Source organism: Hibiscus syriacus, unplaced genomic scaffold, assembly GCF_006381635.1.
Source record: "Hibiscus syriacus cultivar Baekdansim isolate YM2019G1 unplaced genomic scaffold, ASM638163v2 tig00116943_pilon, whole genome shotgun sequence".
NCBI lineage: Eukaryota > Viridiplantae > Streptophyta > Magnoliopsida > Malvales > Malvaceae > Hibiscus > Hibiscus syriacus.
Window position 1 is genome coordinate 317,924 of NW_024063478.1, and position 13,940 is coordinate 331,863.

The 13,940-nt window shown below is 31.8% G+C and overlaps 1 protein-coding gene across 1 annotated transcript; it reads left to right on the plus strand.

Annotated features, from left to right (window-relative positions):
* Positions 1-6,957: 6,957 nt before the first annotated feature.
* LOC120188307 (putative two-component response regulator ARR20) lies at positions 6,958-8,586 on the plus strand. Its single transcript, XM_039191763.1, has 5 exons — positions 6,958-7,415; positions 7,496-7,572; positions 7,696-7,732; positions 7,803-7,920; positions 7,999-8,586. Exons 1-5 carry the CDS (start codon positions 7,142-7,144, stop codon positions 8,468-8,470), a joined length of 978 nt encoding a protein of 325 aa, XP_039047694.1. The 5' UTR covers positions 6,958-7,141; the 3' UTR covers positions 8,471-8,586.
* The last annotated feature ends 5,354 nt before the right edge of the window (positions 8,587-13,940 follow it).

The window sequence follows — 13,940 nt, forward strand, 5'->3', positions numbered from 1 at the left end:
TTATATTGATAGTATGAAATTGTGTATTTTAAATAATTCATGAATTTGTTCTACGTTCTAAACTGATTATCAGGAAAAATTGAGCGATAAAAGGGTAGAATACGAAGCTACGATTTCATCCCATGCTTCTATTAATGTGAAGGGGATTGAAAATCAAGTTATTGCTGAAGTTTTTTGTCCTAAAAGATATGGTCGAGTTCGTTGTTAGGGATCATTTGTTACTCCAACCAAATTCTTTGGATCCAGCTCGTCTCAGTACATGTCATCACATAGACAATCTTCTTAACAAGAAGTTTTCGATTAAAACAACAGCTGAGTGAATTTGATGACAAAATTGCTTAAATGAAAGTCGAAGCTGAAGCGAAAGAAGCAGCGAGAGAAGCAGAGAGAGAAGCATCATTTCAGAGAAAATATGAAGAACTTTAACAACAAATTGAAGCTATGAGGCAGATGATGCAGCAGAATCAAACGAAGATTTCATCATCCTAGGTGTTTTCTTATCTTAATGCTTACTTTATGTTATTTTAAAAAGTTGAAGTACATTATATTTAACTTCAATGTTTGTAAACTTTGATTTATTTATGTTTTTATGTATTATTACTTAATTCAAATCTTAATTAATTTACTATAAATTGTTGGATATTGTTACATGTTAAATTTGGGTAATACAAAATACCAAAAAAATATGTTAAAATCAGTTTCGATTAGTGACATTTTAGGGGGGAAACGCCACTAATGAAGTGCATATAAACCGGTATTTTTACGATTAAACGCCGCTAAATGACCAATTTATTGCGGCGTTATTGCCAGAAACGTCGCTATATATCAAATCTATTGCAACATTTGTGGTCGAAAATGCCGCTAAATATCTAACATGTTTCTGCAAAACGATTATAAATATCAAACATATTGTGGCGTTCGTATTCTAAAACGCCGCAATATAACATGACCTTTAGCGGCGCTTGTATACTCAAATGCCGCTAAATAACCTGACTTTTAGCGGCGTTTATAAGTAGAAAACGCCGCTAACAATTGTGGCGTTTGTAATAACGGCATTTTTGCGGCGTTTTTTTTTTTGCGCCTACAGCATTTTTAGCGGCGCTTTTAAACACTGCTATTGACCACTTCTGTGTCATCGAGATCACTCGATGGATTAAAAATAAAACTAATTTCTAAACTCGGTGCCTTCAAACCTAGGGCATTTTATTTATGAACACAATTCTCTATGTCCAATTATGGAATACTATTAGTAATCCGATCCACTTCGTTGGAATCAACACCTCCATAAACCTTGACTTGGAGGTGGTCCAAGTACTCCCCTGTTCGGATCAATGTAACCCAAAATTACATTTCCTCTAATCAGATCAACATAATCCAGGATTTTATTTTCCCTAGTTGGATTAAAATAACCTGTAATCGCATTCCCTAAAATTTGGATCAACATAACCCGGAATTGCATTAGCCCTAGTCGAATTAGCTTTACCCAAAAATGTCATTTCCTCTAATTGGATCAATATAACCTGGAATTGTATTTCCCCTAATCGGGTCAACACCAAAATTTGAATTCCTCCTAATTGCTTCAAAACCAATGATCACTCTAGTCGGGTTAGCATTATCCGCTCAAATCAACCTGGTAACACCTCTAATCGGGTCAACACCTCTCTCGATTCAAAATTTTATCGAATTAACAATGAAGCAAATGATTTTAGGGATTTCATTTCCACCTGTCCTGTCCGACCATATTTCAGTTTTGATGTTATTCACGGATCTCCGATCGAGAAGATGAGAGATGTTCATCGACAGTGTTCTATACCTATGAGCAACAACTTTCCATCGTGTGTTTTCAACTTAAGTCGAACAAACTGATAATTTCAATGTCTAGTGATTATGTGATATTTACCTTCTTTTGTTGGGATTTCGAATTTTACATTTTTTCCAATTATATAAAAGAAAATCAAAACCGAACATAAAAGTTTTTGTTTTTTATTTCCAAAATATGTTGGTTCCAATATTATTTCTCCAAACCTATCCTTTTAAACGACAAATCTAAACCACATGGAAGTCGAGTTTTTCATTAAACATATCTACTAAACAAATAGAGGTGTGTACAAGCGGACCGAGAGTGACCCAAAGTATAGGCAAGATGTTACATATTATGGAAATATACAGGTAAAAATACAAATATACAGGTATACTTTGACTTTCTTTTAAATAGTTTGGAACAATTATAAAATAGTATCAAAATTATCTTAATCTATTGACAACGCACATACACCCTGTAGACGTAGGTTTGAACCCAGAATCACTAGAGAGAACAAACTTTCTTTTTACTACTGAGATCACTTGATGGGTTCGATATACTTTTATAATTTTTTTAATTAAGCTAAAGGTGGTTACAAAGTAATATATGTTCTAAATACTCTCAACCATTTGACAATGAACACTCAATCACCCTTACAGTCGCTGGTGCTCGAACTCATAACTTCTAGGAACAATAACGGTTCCTTTTACCACTGAGGTAAGTTGGTTCGTGCATATACTTAGACAATTTATATGATGAAAATTAAATTTATATTCTCTTGTTATTCTATCATATGATTTTCCAACCATGCATACGTATATGTGTGAAAGGAATATACTTGATAAAAATATTTGCACACAATATGAATTATTAGGTTAAGCACACCCGATAAAGACTATTGTTGTTATTATAATACTAATTGAAATTAATGAAATGAGGCTTATGTCAAAGCTGACTTCTAAATAAAGGGCAAAACACACATATTATATTAATGTCATGAACAAAAATAATTCTAAACTACCATATATTAAAAGAATTTTGAACTTTGATGTTGTTTCATTGTTTATTTATTTGTTACCAAGTTGACATATATCTAAGAATTAGAGTATAATTTAAAGTTTCTATATTTGATGTACTGATTTTCAAAATAAATTCAATTGACTAATTTATAATGATATATTATTGTTTGGTTCATTAAAATTAATAATCTTATACAGTATGAATTATGGGGAGTAAAATTTGATTTAATTCTTCAAATCAACTCAAAAAACCTTTAAATAACTTTTGAATGATAAAGTATGACTCGTTAACTCCACTAACTCGAATATTCACCTCTAATTCATTCTTTGTTTTAAGTTTATTTTTTACTAAATTTAAAGTACATGCTCACCTACAACTATAGAACATATATGTAACTTCAATTCCTATTTTTTACAATAAACTTTTTTTTACAATTTATTAAATAACATTATGATATGAAAAAGAATATGAAGAAATGTATGTATATCTTATATTGTTAGATAAGATCGTTAAATTGGATCGATCCACACTATAACATTATAAATATTTATAATTAAATTTAAATAAAAATTCGAAACTCGACTTAAAAAATTACACATTTATATAAATATAACTTCTAAATATTATTTAAAAAATAGTCACCTTCAACCTTAACAGTATTTTTAAAAGTTTAAATAAATATTCGACAATAAAATTACTATTAAAAATAAATTTACTAAGGTTGAGGGTAATGGGTTTGAAGCTAAGCACGACTTTGTTGAAAACATCGGTCTACCTGCTCTTATATTATATGCTATCTTCATTGGATCAGTATTTAATAAATTTGCATCGCATAATACTACTACCATGCATTAATTTATTAAATTATTAGATGAGAATATGTATACAGTTTCACCTACTAAATAAAATAATTTATTTAAGTGCTAAGTCTTAAGAATATTGAAATCTATATTGAAACGTATCTAAATTAATTGATAGGTTAAAATATTTTAATCTTTATTTGGTTGTGATCTTCTAAATAGATAAATTTTCTCTTATTGTAAAAACTCTATGACGGGATGAGAATAATACAAGTTGACATATTTTTTGGGAATCACTATCTCTTTATATAATGAATATTAGATCAATTTATTAAGTATTTATAATTCTACTCCTCATCAAATTATAAATATAATTTACAATATCTACACTTTAATTCCATAACATTTTAATAACTATGACACATGTAACATAATTGATCATTTAACTTTGTGTCATACTTTATGATAATATTGTACATTATACATGTGTGCCTACAAATATGGATTTTAATTCAACAATTGTCACAATGGTTAAGGAGAGTGTTAATCTTTCTAGAGATTCTAGATTTGAGTAGATGTATCTGTAGGGTGTGTGTTGTTAATGATTAAGAAATATTCTAAATAGATACTACCTTCTAATCACCCTAGACATGGCATATCTAGGCCTAGGCCTATATAGGCCATGGCCCACCCCATGACTAAAAGGGTAAATTATTTATTTAGTCACTCACTTATCATTTAGTTTCTGTTTTGGTCACCCAATTATTATTTATTTCAAATCACACTTAATGTTACGTTTTGGTTATGTTTTTGTAACCCGTCTTTAAAAAATTAGCAATGATATTGATGTACATCAAAAGATAATGCCACGTCGGGTAATTAAAAATGTCATGTTGACATCATTGTAAACTTATTAACAGTAGATGATCATAACAAAACCAAAACGTAAATAGTTAAGTGACCAAAACATAAATTAAGTAGTAGATGAGTGATCAAATAATTAGTTTACCCTAAATAGAAAATATACATGAATCATGTTAAAAAATTATATTAGTCCAATTAATATTACTTTTTTCTAGATTTAATCCAATATATATATATATATATATATATATATATAATTGTTATTATATTTTTAAAGTAAAAGTGTATGTGAATTATTTTAGATAAAATTTTTATTATGTTTATATTGGAAAATAGAATTTTTCTAAGTTCCTCGTTGATCCTAGACTATTAAAAAAACTTGATGGGATGGGCAAAAATCGAGTAGATGCTGGCCATCAGCATCATCATGTGGTATATCATGTCAATGGTTACCATGCCATAAATTAATATGCATAAGAAGACAGACATACCTTGTTCTCAAATCTCAAGTAATAGCAGATCCGCATTAGGAGGCTCACGAATTCTCATGCAAGACTTTTTTTTATTAATGTTGAATAAATATTAAACAATATAGGTTTAAGCATAACTCTCAACCATTTGACATTAAATATTTATACCTTTAGTATTTATAGTGTTCGAACTCAGGATCTCGAAAAATAACAATAATTCATTTACCACCGAGATTGATTAGTTTGTACATTTTCAGGCAAGACTTAAACCATATAGTATTATACGAATAATATATGATATTAAGCAAATACTAAACGATAAGAAAACAATAAACCTTTAGAAATATTGATAAAATATTTATTGTTTATAAATTTTAAATAAAAAGAAATATGTGTGATACATGTCGGAAATACGAACAGACATAATATTGAATCGAATGAACGACGATGGCACATGTGTGTTGGACCTTAACTTCAATTACTCAATAAGAATAAGAAGAAAAAAGGACTATAAATACTCCCTTATAAACATTTTTTTCAATCAATATATGAAATAATTAACTTGTATTACAGTTGACAGTAACATTCGAATTATATCTGTTGTTGGCCGTTCAGATATTTGCTGACATATATACGAGTCTTTTTTCTCCACGAGGAGGGAGAAGATAAATGTATCAAGAAAGATATTCTAGAACATTCTCTCGATCTTGATTGAGATGTTTTATAATGATTCTCAGTATTAATGTCATGTGTATGGTCATGATGGTTATTCATAAGTTGATAGGTCTAATAAATTTTGGTTCTAAATATATTTGTGTCCATAGGTATTCTTGCGGGTTTTTAACTATAGAGGAGTTTCCGGAAGCTCCTGATTTGCAGAGATTAATCTTACACGGAAGACGAGAATTAAGACATCAAAAAACCATTTGAAATTGGTTGTGAAAAGCAGAATCATAAAGTTTATGCATGTGTTTGCAATGGCATGGCGAGATCCTTGTGAATCATGATTGGAATGGCAAAACAACCCCATGACCCAGTGCCAGACCCCAGTGACATGTGAATTATGATAGAAACAGTTAACATTTATACACAATTATATATTCACGATCAATATGATAAAAATAAATATCCCTATGAGTATAAACAAACAATGATTGATGAACTATTTGTAAATTGTTTGCATAATGTTCATTTGTTAAGTTAAATAAATAAATATGAATAAAATTTTAATATCATTTAATAAATTATCGAATACTAATGAACTCATTTTAAAACTCATCAATGAGCTGCCCGAGGAGGAGGGGGAAGGAGCAAAGCCCGTGATTCCCGTTGGAAAGCCAATTTCTTAATCTTTTTTCTGAGTTTGGGTCTGCATCTTAGCATCACATTCTAAAATTAACTCAGGCATGCATCCCATCCCTCGCCCTTTAACATCTCTACTCTCAACGTGACTCGTTCCTCGACATTCATATTTAAAATCGAATCAAATTTTAGTACGAACAAAAATCATCTATAGCTCATTTTATTCTTCTTTATTTAAATATTATCGAATTTTAAATTTTATCTCGACTTCTTAATAAAATTCTTGATTTCTTTTCGATATAATACTCATCATAGAATAATACATAAGAAAAAAGGGTCTTTTGGAGAGGGAACAATGTCAACAGGGCCGCCATCTTGAGTCACACGAAATTCTTTTCTTATATTTAGCCTGGGGACAAATTTTCTTAAAATAGTATGATGAGAATCTCTAATTCCATGCCAAGCCACTAACTTATCCCTAGTTTCATATCTTCAATGCATGACTTGACATCCATCCATGCATGCATGTATGTGTTATATGGGCATCCATGTATGTGTTATATGGTTATTAATATATATACCATGAGGGATAGAAGTAAAAAAATATATATATTTGTTAGTCCCAATCCCAAGAGAGAAACAGGTTTGTCGGTCTTCCCTGTCAAGATCTAGGGCTTTCCAATCTGTTCAAAGATCTGTATACGTTTGCTTAGAGTCGTCCTTTCAGCTAGTTTTCTCTCTGTTTTCCCTTTACAAGAAGATCAAAATCGAGTTTGTGTTGATCCACCAAATTATTACAAATTATTAAGATTTTTCAGCCCTCCAAATTTCTTGCTATGATTCCTTTACTTGGATGTTAATTGAAACCGAGCTTGGAAATCAAGATGGAGAGAAAAAGCAGCACCGAATGCTCAAAGACAACAACCACCCCATCTACACAAAACCAGGCTCCACCGGAGGCAGAGAGCGAAACCGAAGAGAACGACGGTGAAAGTAGACCTAGAAATGTAGGAAACTCGAGCAACAGCACGGTGGAAGAGAACGATAAGAAGCCATCCGTTAGGCCTTATGTCAGATCCAAGACGTCGAGGCTCCGATGGACACCGGACCTCCACCTTCGCTTCATTCACGCCGTCGAAAGACTCGGTGGACAAGAAAGTGAGACTCCATCATCGAATCTCTAGTCTTATCTTAATTTCTCTGCAATTTTTTCAACTCATCTTCTCACTTCGATATAGGAGCTACCCCGAAGTTGGTTCTTCAGCTGATGAACATTAAAGGACTTAGCATCGCTCATGTCAAGAGCCACCTACAGGTTAGTAATTAAAATCTGTAGATTGACTAATAGGATCAATAGGAGAGAACCCTTTGATTTTTTATTTTTATTTTTTGTTCTAACAATCTTTTCCTTCAACTTTGGGGACTAATTTTTCTTCAGATGTATAGAAGCAAGAAGATTGATGATCCAGGACAAGGTAACTTATGTAGTTTCAATTAGGGTTTCGATCAATCGTCGTCTCTAATGCATACCTTTACATATGGCAGTCATGAATGATCATAGGCATCTTGTGGAAAGTGGAGATCGAAATATTTATAACTTCAACCAACTTCCCATGCTGCAAGGCTATAAGAATCACCAAAGCTATAGTTCTAACACTTTAAGGTACTAAATTAATCAAGCACCAATAAATGCACGTGCGTACTATTGTAGTTTAAACCCAATTTTTTGCTTCTTTTTAAGATACGGCGATGCTTCTTGGAATGGCCGCCAGTTCTCGATGCGTAATCCTTATACAAGCCGGAGTTTCATCGATGAACAAAGACCGGGATTGCATGGAACCGTGACAGAGAGGATCTTTGGCAGTAATTGGACGACCAATCATGCTTCCCCTTTCAATGTATTGAAGAATGAATTGTCATCGTTCCTTACTCCGCCAAGTAGTCAAGCTAAAGATGAGACAAGTTTTAGCCGAAACAGTGCACAAGAGCGTAGGGCGAAAAGACCGATATCGGACAGCAACCTCGACTTGGATCTATCTTTACGGCTGAACGAAGAGCGGCGGCGATACGTGGAGGAAGAAGATGTCGGGGGTGAGTTGTCACTATCGTTGTGCTCGCCGTCACCGTCACTGCCAAAAGTTAGCAGATTGAAAGGAGAAAACCATAGTAGGGAGAGTGGAAGAAGGGTAAGTACTCTAGATCTGACTATATGAATGGGGACAATTCTAAGTGAGATGTTGAGGTACTTATCCGAGGTAGAGGAAAGGGTTTTTCTTATTGTCCAATTGTAACAATATTACACTAATCCATGATAATAACCTTTTTGTTTTTATATGTAGTGTGATTCTCTGTCGTTTCCTTCACATTATCAGCTTCATTCAAAGTTACGTTGAAAAAGAGACGGGCTACACAATTCTAGGTTCATATTAATCTTGCTCACAAAAATACAAGACCCACAGGTCTTGTTATTGAGGGAATTTCTTTTGTTTCCTTTGAAAGAACGCGTGTTAAACAATCGACCTAACTCTCAATAGTTGATCATTATTATCTTAAGGTTTTATCTCTTGTTTATATCGAGGGTCACTAAAGGATTCTGACATCTTCCGTGCATCAGTAGGTTAGCCGAAACTAAAGAATTTGTGCTTGATAGAGTTTGAACCCATGTTTTAAGGTCTATATGACATTTGTATGGACTTATAGGTTCAAACTCCATCAAACACAAACTCTTTAATCCTTTTTGGTGGTTTTATGTACATGTTCAAGCACACAAGATAATTTTGAATCAGTGAATTCTTTGACCTCTCTTGATAGAGTTAGAGAATAAATCCCAATCTAAAATAATATCAATTGATTATTGAGAGTTCAACCAACAGCTCAAAAAACGATATTTCATAGATTCTCTTGATAATATACACTAACGAGTATTAATTTATCCATTAAAAAAATTATGTTGGATTATATTTTATTTTTAAAAGAATAGTTTAAGTCTTAATTTCCATAAAAAAAGGATTTAACAAAAAAAAATTTACAAAATAGAAATGGTTAGTTTTATTAGAAATAGAAAAATATCTAAATTACAATGAAAACTTATAACCACAAACGTAAACTAACGCATATAATAAGAATATTTTTCTATAATCACTAACATAAGAAACTATCTACATAATAACACACAATAACTATATAAAAATTATTAAAAAATATAATCAAATAAACGAAAACGTGCCACAAATGCAGAGTTATTAAAAATTTAAAAACAAGAAAAACATAAAGATATGACATAATAAATAAAAAACGAATATCGATGATCGATGACTAATATTAAAATTTAAGATGATGTCGCCACTGATTACAAAAGAAAAAAAAAAGTTTAATCACGGCTCGGATAAAAAACTTTAAAAATCTCCCAAATGCCAAGTTATGGATTATTTAACTTCTAATATCAAACTAATAATTTCTTATTTTATTTTTGTTGTGAAAATATAGTGTTGCATGTTAATGCGTGAACACTTACTTTTAAGGCAAATCTACTTTTTAAGGCAAATCTACTTTTTAAGGCAAATCTAATTATAATTTGAGTGTTGACACCGTTTTTGTCCGGTCGAAACTATTTAATATTATTATTATTATATTATTATTATTAATATTATTATTTTATTTTTTTTTATTTTACATATTACAAGGCACAATGACCCGAAGCCCAACAACAAGTCTAACAGTGGGCTCAAAACACAAAACCTTAATTAGGGATGGGCATCGGTTGAGTTAGGTCGGATTTTTGGTTCACCCGACCCGAGAATAATGAATCCTTCACCCGAGATCCGACCCGCATGAAACAAGATTTCACCCAAACTCGAACCCGACTCGATATATAACTTAAAAACCTGACCCAATCCGATCCAACTCGAAATAATAAAAAATATTATTTTTATTCAATAAAAACAATTACTTAATTGAAAAAATAATATATAGATGGGTATTATTATAATTATTCCTAAATATATAAGATAAAATTATATTTTTTCGGGTCGGGTAGGGTATTTTTCACCCTAAACCCAAACTCAACCCGAACCCGAATTTTTTTTTAAAAAAACCAACCCAATCGTGTCGGGTCGAGTCTCGTCGGGTTCAGGTCCCATGCCCATCCCTAACCCTAATAGCCCGCATCTTAAACTAGTTTGGCTAACCCCAAGCCATCAATAGTAGTCATCACCGCTCATTATCGAGGAGCTTATCGTCGCCATTGCCAACCGAAAAAGCCATCGTCAGAGCACGCAATTGTCGGCCACGCCATCGCTGACGAAACCCCCTTTCCAGATCGAAACCCATGTTTAAAAAATATCATCAAACCAAATCAATCAAAAAAAAAATAAACAATCTAATCTTGAAAAATCTGGGATTTCCCAATCCCCACTTTGAAATCGTCGTCATCTCTGTAAACCCTTACCAAAAACACATAGAACCCTTTTTATATAACATGCAATCGACCAGAAAAAGAGGGAAGAGATATCGAAAAAAAAAGAATCGAGGGGAAAGAGATCATAGCCCAAAAAAAAGAATCGGGGGAGAGAGAAAAAAACAAAAAATCATCAAAATCTTACCTTATAGCCTTCAAACCGAAGATCCAAGCGATGAGAAGATCCATCCCGTGGCCGGCAAGAACATATCTAAAATACATCACCATCAGGCAGTGATTTTCATAGTGGAGGAATATAGTTTTTTGGAACTTCTCCATTAATCTAGGCTTTTAGGATTAGTTTTAAGAAGAAGAAATAAGGTAGGATTTGGGTTTAGAGAAGTAGGGCGAGCCTTTCGGGGTATTTTGCCTCTCCTCCAGCCACTATGAGCGACAGTGGAGGCCACCAGCGAGCAGTGACTTTGCCTTCGGTGAGGGGGAATTTGAGAGAGTTTGTTCTCTCTTCCTCTCTCTTAAGAAATAAAAATGGGGGCTATGGTTTCCACAAAGCCAAAATATTGGTTATATATCAAACTCAAAATGACGTAGTTTTGAGGGTTAGGGTTTCCTGAAACTAGCGTATAAGTAAACCACCCAAGGGGTCATCCAATGTTTGTATCCCAAGGGGCCATACAATGTTTGTATCCTTTTGTTTTTATATTTTAGTCATTGTGTCTTTTATTTATGTATTGGTTAAATTTGTGATGTGATTTGTGAATTTTAATTTATAGCATTTTAGTCCATAGTATTGTTGTGTGTTCGAAAATATCTTATTTATGATGTAGGTCATTGTAGTCTTGCCATGAATTCATTTTTATCACCATTTTTCTTAAAATTGCATGAAATTGCATGGATTAATATTTTGATGTCTGCTTGTAATTTTTGTTTATTCTGATTTAGTCCTACTTGTTTCATATGGGAATAGGGTTTTGTTGTTGTTGTTGTTGTTGTTTAATACATAGTTTCATGCTCAATTTCTGTTTTAAATCCGCATAGGTTTGTCGTATATTTATTTTGGCCACCATTTTAGTTGGGTTATTGTTTGATGTACCCCTATATATATTTATTATTTGTTCTGACTTGATTCTTAAATTTTTCATAGTCCTCATTTTGTCACGTGAGTAATATATATATATATATATATATATATATTAGCTTGTTTTACTATGCTATGTCATTTCTTGTGTGTATATGTCTACATATTATGGTTTTAATTAGTTTATATATACATATATATATATATATATATAATACATGTTTGAATGCCAATTTATTATGAACATTTATACCTTAATAAATTGTATAATGCATGAACTGTGTTTTTATTTCATTTTTTTATTTAAATGCTAAAGGCATGTTTGCATCATATGTATCATAATGTCTCCCTCGGGGATCCGTTAGACTTTAAAAAAATCAATTTGAGGAAGGCGATGAAATATAATTTTGAAAACACTTCGATTTTAGAGTTGCCACCAACCTTTAAGTTAGGTATGTCGAAAACCTTAAAAGAAAAACAATGGTTTGTGTTTTATCAAAAATTCATTTTTAAGAGTTAGGGAGTCGATTACGTGTGGGGAAGGGTGAGAGCCCCCACAACACCCAAATTTTGGTATCTAAATGATTGTATGACGTTTAAATACTGGGAATTACAAACTCGAAAACATAATTAAATTATGATCCTTTTATTCATTTGACTTTATTAAAAATTGCCAATTTTCGGATAATGAATACCCTTTTGTGTGAACAATCTTAGGGAATGCACTTCCTTTATAGTTAGGAGACTTTCCCATAGATTCCCCTCACAAAAAGACATTATTTAACATTTTTCACAAAAATAAAATAAACTAAGATGAAACAAAATAAAAATGAATAGAGGTAAAAAATAATCAAAATAAATAAACGTAAAGCAAAGAAAACGATTGAATAAAAAAAATTTTGTGCGAAAAATCCTCGAAAAGATATCTTCCCATGTAGTTGAGAGATGTCTTAGTAGATTTCCCTCACAATGAAATTTTCTCATTTTCGTATATTTTAGAAAACAATGATGATTTATAAAAAAAAAAAGGTGTTAATAATTATCTAAATATGCTCATAATTAAAAAAGATATAAAAATTTTCATACAAAGAATGCTTATAACAATTACATAATTTATATACATACATACATGAAATTATAACAATCGATAAAACAAAGTTATAAATTTGGACTAAAATGTACATTTACAAACATGATAAATTAAAATAATAATAAGATTCTAGTCATACCTAGTAAATAAGGATTAAATAGCAAGAACAACAACTCTAGAGTTAAAACAATAATAATATAACAAATCATAACTAATATACAAATATTACATAATATGAGTACTAAAACAGAAATAAATCCCAAAGCAACATATAGGACCAAAATAAAACAAAATAGAAATTCGTAAGGTAAATAAAAAATTATACCTAAAAGTCACGATATACAAAGTAAGGACTGAAATGAAAGATTTACAAATACTATAACCATAGTCAAATATTAACAAAATGGCATAACATATAAGATGGTGACTTAAACATAAATATTGAAAAACAAATGTCTGAAACAAAATATCATATTTTCATTCAATGACCAAATCAAGAGATTACAAAAAAGGAGGGGACCTAAACGGCTATTTACCCTAAAACTTGAAAAACACGATAAGGAATTAGTGTAAAACTAAACCGTTTCGATTGGCATATATAAACCCAATTATAGGGTTTTTCTCTTCCTCCCTCATGTTTATTTTCAGGTTTCAAATAAGAAGAGAGAGAAACTCTCGTTCTTTTCTCTTCCATCCTTCCCTTCTCTTCGCACCCTCGTCGCCGAGGAAAATTAACCCAAAGCCCTTACCACCATAGATCGGTGGCCACGTGGTTATTAAGCTCGATGAGCCTCTCAAACCCAACCCTACAACCGAGCCCTTAAACCTACTTCTATCATGCACACAAATCTGAAAGTAATACCCTAATCCTAAAAGGTAAAGTATTTACCTTTGACGTCGATCGTATCCCTTTGACGAAGCAAATGTGGACAGAATCTCCCCCAAAGGTAAGTTTTTTTTAAATGTACTTAGGTTTTACTGGGTTCGAATGGGTTTTTATCTCTTGTTTTTTATCCTTCAGTTTTTCTCCTCTCCTCTTATTTTTGTTTTTTTTCCTCTCCCCGAATCATTCTCCCTCCTCATGTTCGAACCACCTCCCCT

Excerpts from the sequence above, each read along its gene's own strand:
- LOC120188307 (XM_039191763.1), top strand. The coding sequence starts at position 7,142 with ATGGAGAGAAAAAGCAGCACCGAATGCTCAAAGACAACAACCACCCCA. Across the intron at positions 7,416-7,495 it reads AAGACTCGGTGGACAAGAAA|GAGCTACCCCGAAGTTGGTT; the intron begins GTGAGACTCCAT and ends ACTTCGATATAG. Across the intron at positions 7,733-7,802 it reads GATTGATGATCCAGGACAAG|TCATGAATGATCATAGGCAT; the intron begins GTAACTTATGTA and ends TACATATGGCAG.